The sequence below is a fragment of the Neomonachus schauinslandi genome, chromosome 2 (genome assembly GCF_002201575.2).
Source record: "Neomonachus schauinslandi chromosome 2, ASM220157v2, whole genome shotgun sequence".
Classification (NCBI taxonomy): Eukaryota; Metazoa; Chordata; class Mammalia; order Carnivora; family Phocidae; genus Neomonachus; species Neomonachus schauinslandi.
In genome coordinates, this window is record NC_058404.1 from 35,643,531 (window position 1) to 35,652,015 (window position 8,485).

The following is an 8,485-nucleotide window of genomic DNA, read 5'->3' on the forward strand; positions in this document are numbered from 1 at the left end:
AGAGAGAGAGAGAGAGAGAGAGAGAGAGAGAGAGAGAGAGAGAGAGAACGAACGCATTACTGTATGTGCACGTAATTTGAATTGCATTTTACAAGATCCAGGAAGGAAGATGAAGCAGGAAGCAAACGTGAAAAAACGTTCAGCCTCACTAGGCATCATTATATATTTAAAACTAGCAACAGTTGGAGATGAGAACATTCAATGTATACAAGATTATAGAGATGGTAACAATATATTGCTGACTGCAAAGTAAACAGACAATGCTTTTAGCAAGCAGTTTTGTAATAGGTCTCAAGAATTATAAAAGATCATTACCTATGATCTAGTCATATTATTGCTTGGAATTTGTGTATGCTGTTTCCATGTGAAAGAAGAAACAAAGCATGAAAATAAGAATTTTCATAACATTATTTATAATAGTGAAAAGTTGAATATAATCTGTCTAATCATAGAGAAATGGTTAAGTAAATTATAGTAAATGCAGTTCAGTAATGTTATGCAACCATTAAAAGCAATGATTATAAAGACTGTAGCAACATGAACATGTTTATGATATAATTTAAAAATTTAAAAAGGCCAATTAAGCGGAGAGGGGCATGAAAAAGCATGCAAAAATGAGAACGATTGGCTAGAGTGAATTTTTAAAAAATTCCAGCATTCTTACACTGTGATTTCTGCACAAAAAATGGAAAATTCTAGGGAGATCTGGCAAACATGGGAAAGTGGGTACTGAGTTGGGTGGACCCAGGTCCTTTCCTGCACAAATCTTCTGTGTTCTTTGTCACCAATGTGTTGTGAAGACTCTGCAGCTACTTGCTAGGAGGTTTCATTATGCTCTTAGAGCAGAGGTGAAGGGGCTCACCTGGGAGAGGGGTATCTGATGCACCCCAGTGAGAACACTCGCCATGTTGTCCTAGGAGATGGGGAGAGAGTCATTGTCAGGGTATGGGGCTTAGGACATGGGTTGGGGGCAAGTCCTGGGCACCTATGTCACCCTCCACTCAATAGTTTTACCGTGGGAAACTTGGATTAAAATGAAATTTAAGATAACAAGTGATTTTAAAGAGTCAGAAAGCAGGCTAAAACTATATAATTGGAGGGATGTAGAAAGAATGGTACAAAGCTTTGCCTGGGTCTTAGTAGGGGAATTTGGGGTGACCGTATGTATGTGTGCATCAAGGTGTTTCTCTTCCCTTATGACTCACTAGCACTTCCCTTTCTCCCCTCACTGCCCAGTTGTTGGGGCTGGGCATGGGGTGGCAGAGATCAGTGGATTAGGGGGGCCTTTCTAGGAAAAAGAGGAGGAGCCAGGGGGCCTTGGAAGATGGTGGCGGCAGGTTGAAGAGCAGAGAGAGGGGGTTGGGGGATCGGGAGAAGCAGGCTCCCTGTACCAAACCTTAGCCTCTGTTCTGACAAGGGATGAAAAGTGGGGTCAGAATGAACTGACAGAGGATTGGGGGTTAGGACGTCAGGTTTGTGTTTGGTGCACCATCTTTTGAGTATGTTGCTTCTGTGTGGGCCGGCTAGGCATAACAGCATTTCCCTGTGATGCTTGGTTCTCCTGCAGCCCATCCTTCTCCCCTGCCTCCCACATTCTTGATGAGCTCCGTGACTCAGCTGCTTCCCAGGACATCCGAGCAGCTTTTTTTTCTGGCGATAGAACCACAGTCAGGAGAAGTAACCAGAATTCTTTTTGTTCTCCTTCCTTTTTCCCATGGAGATGGGAAGCCCCCTCCACAAAGGCAGCCTGTTGGAGGATTGTAGACAGTGCCTTCTCTAGCCTGTGACCTGACAAAAAGGCTGGCACTGATTAATCCTGTAGGCTGAAAAGGGAACATTTGAAAGCCAGCAGTAAGCTGGATGCCATGCTTACCAGCTGGGTCTAAAGACAGTCGGCTTGGTTACCCCCCCTGCAGTTTATATGCTTTCTCTTAGAGATGTCCCAGGAGTGGCAGCAGTCCTGAAACTTCTGGAAATTCGGTCTCTGTGGCTGGGCTGGCATCGAGGGAATTTGCCTGGTTTTCTTGGGGATTGGGTGAGCTCCCTCATCCCGACTGGGCGGCTGTGCACGGGACTGTGCATGGGATGCATTGGACATCCCAGCCTTTCTGCATGGGACTCCGATTTCCCCCGATTCTCTGGGGGGAAGCTGCATCCTTTCTCAGGGGTATGCTCCTTCCCAGCCAAAGCCAGGCCTCCTGCCTTCCCGTCTTTGACCCAGTGTCTGCTAGAAGACTTGAAATTCCTCCCCTGGTGCTTGTTCCTGACTCTTGGCTCCAGCCCACCCTTCCCCTTTCCGGACCTCATGCTTGCCCGGCTACGGAACCACAGCTGGGATGGAAGGTTCGCTGGGAAAGCACCGGGAGAGCAGGGGTCCGGCTGTGCGACCTGTGACAGCCAAGATGCTCCTTGGCACCGTGGTCCTCCACTTCCTCCATATTGCTACTTCCTTCTCCACCATCTTCCCAGGTTTTATCCTGTTCTTGCCTTCTCTTTTACTTCTTTCCTTCCTTTTAGCTGTGCTTTTTCACCTTTGTCCCATTTCTCTGCCTGCTATATTCTTTTGTCCCCCACCATTACCCAGCAAGTAGCCGTGGGCCCCTGACCCATGTCCCTTCTGACTGTCATCTGTCCGCATCAGGAATCTGGCCTGATCTTAACCTGCAATCAAGGATTTATTGTTCCCTGGTATCTGTGTGTGTGTGTGTGTGTATGTGTGCGCGCGCGTGTGCGCGCGCGGGCTTACATGCACTCACATGAGTGTTGGCGGGGGGGCACAGTGCAGGCCATCTATGGGGGTGGGAGAGAACAGACCATGCCACCAGTTGCCACCCTTCAAGTGAGCCTAATCTTGTGGGAATGTGGGACTGGCCTGCCCTGGGCCTGGACGACTCTGGGTGTGGCATCTTGGTAGCTTACTTGCTGACCCAGCGTTGTGGTGCACGCATGGCCTCAAGCCAGCCGGCTCCCCACTTTGCTTAGGGCCTTGGTGGGCTTGGGTCACAGTGAGTTTCGCTTGTTGAAGCCAAGCGGGGCCCAGTGGTGGGTGTTGTCTGTCCTTGAAAGTCAGAATGTCATGTGGTGTTTTCTGACCCTTGTGGGCCCTTGTTCTACCTGTGCACTGTGCTGTGATCCAGGTTGGGTGTAACTGCTTACTGGAAGGTGCTCATCCTCCTTGGGGAGGAGAATAGAGCCCCTGCCCTTCGTCTGGCTCTTCAGAGAGTCAGAAGGAAATCACGTGGAGAAAGGAGGCTGGCTTGAAGGTGAAGCTTGTCTCTCATCATCAGAGACCCTTTTGGAGTCAGTGAAGGTGTTCATTGCTTGGGGCCTTCTTCTGATTCCTCGTTCTTCCAGTCATAAGTGGCCTTTGGGTAACAGCAGAGTGAAGTAAGTGAAGCTAGGGCTGAGGGATGTGGCCCTCAGATTTAATTCCTTCGTGGAGCTGGAGGGTTTGCTCTTGATGACTGAATTCCTGGCAAAGTTTTATACGAGTATTTGAGTTGAAGCTTAAATATTTTCTGAGTTTCTTTATGTATAAAATTGGGTTATGGCTTACTTTACAAGGCTTTTGTGAAGGGCAATAATAATACCTAGTGTTTATGAAATGTTTAATGTGTGCCAGGCACTTTATTCTCACCAAAATCTTAGGAGGTGTAGGCACCACTATTATCCCTGTTTTACAGGTGCAGAAACTGAAGTGCGGGAAGATGAAATAGCTTACAGTCACACTTATTAAGAGGCTAAAACTGGAATTAGAACCCAGGCCCCTGGTCTAGGCTTATTTCCTCTTTTTATGTAAAGTTACCCGAGGCTCTTCTCGGCACACAGTAGCACCGCAGGAAACTTAGTTGAGTGCCTGCTCATGCATGTTGCTGGCTGTGTATGGAACAGGATTGAGAGAGGTTTCCAGGGTCTGGTTGGGTTGGAACAGTTGGTGCTCTGGGGAAGAAGGGCCGATGAGAGAGAGAGCCTAGCTTCTCACGAGGTGAGTCAAGCCAGAGTGACGTTCTTCCAGGTCCTGAGGCGGGATGAAAGTCACCTTCCTCCTCATCACCTCCCTTCCTCCTGCTGTGCAGGGTGATGTGAGCAGAGCCCAGGAATGCCTTATGTGGATCGACAGAACCGAATCTGTGGGTTTCTGGACATCGAGGAGAATGAGAACAGCGGCAAGTTTCTGCGGAGGTACTTTATTCTGGACACCCAGGCCAACTGCCTTCTCTGGTACATGGACAACCCCCAGGTGAGAGGCTGCATGGGAAGGTGGCGGGGCGGGGGGGTGTGGTGGCTGGCCTGGGAGGAATGCCAGTGGGATTAGCCTCAAGGGCTTCAGCTCCTGTGGGCAGCATCAAACTGGTACTCAGTGAGGAGGGGGAAAAACCCCCATCAAACACATACACACACACAGGGAACCATCCCAGATGTTAGCTTGAGGAAAAGGAAGCTCATCTCTCCTGCCCCTGGGGATCTGGTATCTTTTCTTGCACTCAGGAATTGAACACTCGCAGAAGTCCAGGAGAGGCTGGCCCGGCTGGTTCCGGGCTCCAGGGCACGGCTTGCTGTCTTTCACCAACCTTGTTATGGCTGTGGCCTCGTGACCACTCCTGTTCTTCCAGTCTGGGGCCCCTCTCTGGCAGAGAATGTGGCCTGGTTCCTTGAGCTGGACAGATGTTGGACTACTTCGGTCTCGTTCATCAGGGAGTCATAGATCACAGAGTCCTGGTTTGGAGGTGACTTTGGTGGTCACCTAGTTTTGCTTCTTCATGCTACAGATGAGAAACTGAGTCTCAGACATTGGAATTGACTTCATCAAGGACACGGCCAGAATTAGGTGACTTGCCTAGCATTTTGTGGCAGTCAGACCCCCTACTTTCTGTTGTTCAGCCTGGGAATCCCTGGAGTCGTCACTGGTATGGGAAAAAGTCTCAAGTCTCTTTTCTGGTGCTGTGAGTGCTGCTGGCTCTTTCCTTCCCACTGCCCTGGAGCAGTTTGATGGACCGAGGCCCCAAAGATTGGCATGGCCCCTGAATGTCAAGTTCACGGCTCATAGCCATGTTGTGGCTAGGAGGGGTGGGGGCTGAGATCTAGCTCTGGTCGAGAGACTTGGGAAGAGGGAAGTCTGGGTGTTAGGGGATGGATTTGTGCTTTAAGATGTGCAGTGGAAAAAGATCACTGTGAGTCTCTAGGTCATTATCCAGGGACTAATCCTCTAGAGGCCTTTGGCATTTGTCCTCTGGATTTGATGGCTGAGAGGAAACGCTATAGATAAAGAAAATATACTCAGGTTAGCTGCCACCTAGTCACCTTCTCCAGGAAAGACTTAACCCTAAGTAGAATTGTGCCCCATGTGTCACCCCACATCCCTGATAACCCTTCTGTTGATTACTTTCATCTGAAGTGCTGGGCTTGCAGGATGAAGCCTACATATGGACACTTATGTCCTTGACTTAGCCTGGAATGCTTGCCTCTGATAATGTTTTGGTCTTGGGTTTGCCTTCTGGCCCTACTCTGTCATTTTCCCTGCCTTTGCTCTGTACAGGTGCCCACAGCTGGGTCAACAGATCCACTGTGAAGGGAAGTAGCACTGTTGAAGGAGCTTGGGATCAAGTCTTGGTTGCTGTAGACTCGGCTTCTGGCATGCCAGGGGTGAGCCCCGAGTGACTCATGGTCTCTGGGTTTTATCATTCCCTTTCCCTTTTTCTCCCTTTGTGTACTTTCTCCCACTCATCTGTCATATTAGCGAGGGTAATTTGGAAGTATTTTTGTCTTGACATATGTGCTTACTGCCATGCTTCCTGCTAGGACTGTTCTTAATCCAAATGCACTTGCCTAGGGAATCCTGACTAACTGTCAGCAGCCACCTCCTCTGAGAGCTGGTCCCTCCTTCACATCCTGGACCACAGGCTGAGAATCTTGCTGTCAGTGACAGATCACCCAGGGGCCACATTGTCACCACCTCAGATTTCAAATGTTGCCAGTTGTCGGGATTTCCCTTGCTCTGTCCTGCCCACTGATTTGACTGTTCTTTGGTTCTAGAACGTGCACTGACCTCGAATGCTCCACCATGGGCTGCCTCACTGGGAACTCTGGGGTCAGCCTCTGCAGCAGGTCCTACCCTGCCTAGGGGGCCTCCTGCACTTCCCTGCTGACTCAGCTCTCAGGAGGCTCTTGGAGCTAGAGTCTTCTTTGAGTTTGAGTTATCAAACGGAACTTGTGGCCACTGCAGGAGAGTCTTGACATTTTCCCTGGAAGCAGAGATTTCAGCTGGCTTGGCCTGTGCCGGAAAAAAACAGTCTTGCCATGGCAGGGAAATAGTTCTGAACGTTTCACTCCGCCTGTCGTTAGCTTAGCTCTTCGTCCTGTTAGTGGCCAAATAGCCATCCTAGATTTGAGAGTCGCTATTTTTATAAGTTGTAAAATAGTATCAGCGAACACTTACGAGTATGTGGCAAGCACTGTTCTAAAGACTTCAGTGGGTTTTCATTTCATTCTGACAAGTCTGATTGGTAGGTATTATTGTCCTCATTCTAAAGGTGATGTGGGTAAGGCAGGGAAGAATTTGCCCACAGTTACACAATGAGAAAGTGACAGAGCTGGGATCCCGGCGCTGGCAATCTCTGACACTGTCGGGCTCCGGTTCCCCTGCCTTTATTTATTTATTTATTTATTTATTAAGATTTTATTTATTTATTTGACAGAGAGAGACACAGCGAGAGAGGGAACATAAGCAGGGGGAGTGGCAGAGGGAGAAGCAGGCTTCCTGCAGAGCAGGGAGCCCGATGCGGGACTCGATCCCAGGACCCCGGGATCACGACCCGAGCTGAAGGCAGTCGCTTAACCGACTGAGCTACCCAGGTGCCCTCTTTTTTTTTTTTTTTTAAGATTTTATTTATTTATTTGACAGAGAGAGACACACAGCGAGAGAGGCAACACAAGCAGGGGGAGTGGGAGAGGGAGAAGCAGGCTTCCCGCTGAGCAGGGAGCCCGACGCGGGGCTCGATCCCAGGACCCTGGGACCATGACCTGAGCCGAAGGCAGACGCTTAACGACTGAGCCACCCAGGCACCCCACCATCTTACTTTTATAGGGAAAAGGAGGTGCCTGATATGGTATCTTAGTTAATAGGCATTCATAAGCGGGAGGTTCTCTCAACCCACGTCTCCGATCTTTGCCTGTCGAAGCTACTTGGTAGTTGGTGTTTCTGGAGCCTGGTTTTACTACCACTCCTGCCACTACTATTACTCTTAACTGCTGGTTATCCTTCCTGAGTGCGGAATGCTTTACGTATATCGTCTCATGGAGTCCTTCCAGTGATCCTGGGGCTCGGGGGCTATTATCACTCTGGAAGTACTCCGCAAGGTGCAGGAAGTTTGGCACCTTTGTTCAAGGTCACACAGGTATAGCGCTGGAGTTGGCGCCAGGTCTGTGTGTGACTCCGGTGTCTGCGCTCTTCACCTGTGTCCACGTCCTCCTCCCGATGTCTGGGCTCAGCCCTGTGCTCGGTCCCGGGGACCATGGGGAGGTGAATTCAGTGAAGTCTTTGCCACCAGGAAGCTTCAGGTTTAGCTGGAGAGATGAAAACAACACCCACAACTGCGGTGCTAAAAATCTCGGTGCACCTTTATAACAAGATAGCGCATTGTTGAGTTGAACAGCCAGATGCCAGTAGTTTGGCTGAAGGAGAAGGGGCTGCCATTTTCCTCTGCGGCTGCCTATCTAAGGAAGATGTAGGGCCTCAAGCTGGAGTCTCAGATGGAAAGTTCTCAGGTCTGGGAGATAAGAGATCAAGGCTCTGCCACGAAGTTATTTTGTACATTAGGTAAGTTATTTATCCTCTCCGGGCTGTAGGTACTCTAGATGATTTTTAACATGGCTTTTAGCCCCTCAATTCCTGAAGGGCTGAGAAGAGTGAACTCCTAGAGTTTAGCAACATTGCTTAACGTGTATTTGCTCAGTGCAGAAATACATCCTGTGTGCCATACACCGGTATAGATGCTGAGGTTCCAGCAGTGGATAGACCAAATCTGTGCCTTCATGGAGCTTACGCTGTAGGTGAGAAATGTGGCAGGGAGAGAGGGGCCCCCCCTTCATGGAGATCCAGAGAAGGAGGGATGGGTGACATGGATCACTACCACAAGTGATTTCCATTTGTGGGGCATTGTAAAAGTTTAGGTATATTTTCACTTATAATATCTCCTTTGATTGTTATGCTCCCTGTCCCAGGCAGAGCGGCAGGGGAAGAGGAGGGTATTTCTGGGTGAGGGCAATAGCAGTCATTTGGAAGCCTCTGAGGCAGCACCAAGAAGGAAGGTGAGCTTCCTGGTCAGAGGGGATTTAAGGTCAGGTTCTCCAGAAGAAGATCCCAAGGCCAGGAATCAGGCACCAAGGCAAGGATTTGTGCCAAGTTCATTTTTTCTTTCCTTCCTTCCTTCTTTCTTTCCTTCTTTCTTTCTTTCTTTCTTTCTTTCTTTCTTTCTTTCTTTCTTTC

The 8,485-nt window shown here is 49.2% G+C and overlaps 1 protein-coding gene across 3 annotated transcripts in view; it reads left to right on the top strand.

Moving 5' to 3' along the window:
* PLEKHA2 (pleckstrin homology domain containing A2) overlaps positions 1-8,485 on the top strand; it is a 59,989-nt gene that overhangs the window by 8,112 nt on the left and 43,392 nt on the right. For 2 of the 3 annotated variants that reach the window (XM_021681585.2, XM_044912833.1), the window contains exon 2: positions 4,077-4,240. In XM_021681585.2, coding sequence (XP_021537260.1) covers positions 4,100-4,240 — 141 coding nt within the window. In that variant the 5' untranslated portion in view covers positions 4,077-4,099. Of the gene's footprint in view, positions 1-3,318; positions 3,388-4,076; positions 4,241-8,485 lie in introns of those variants that run through there. The other variant, XM_021681584.2, reaches the window with a different exon arrangement.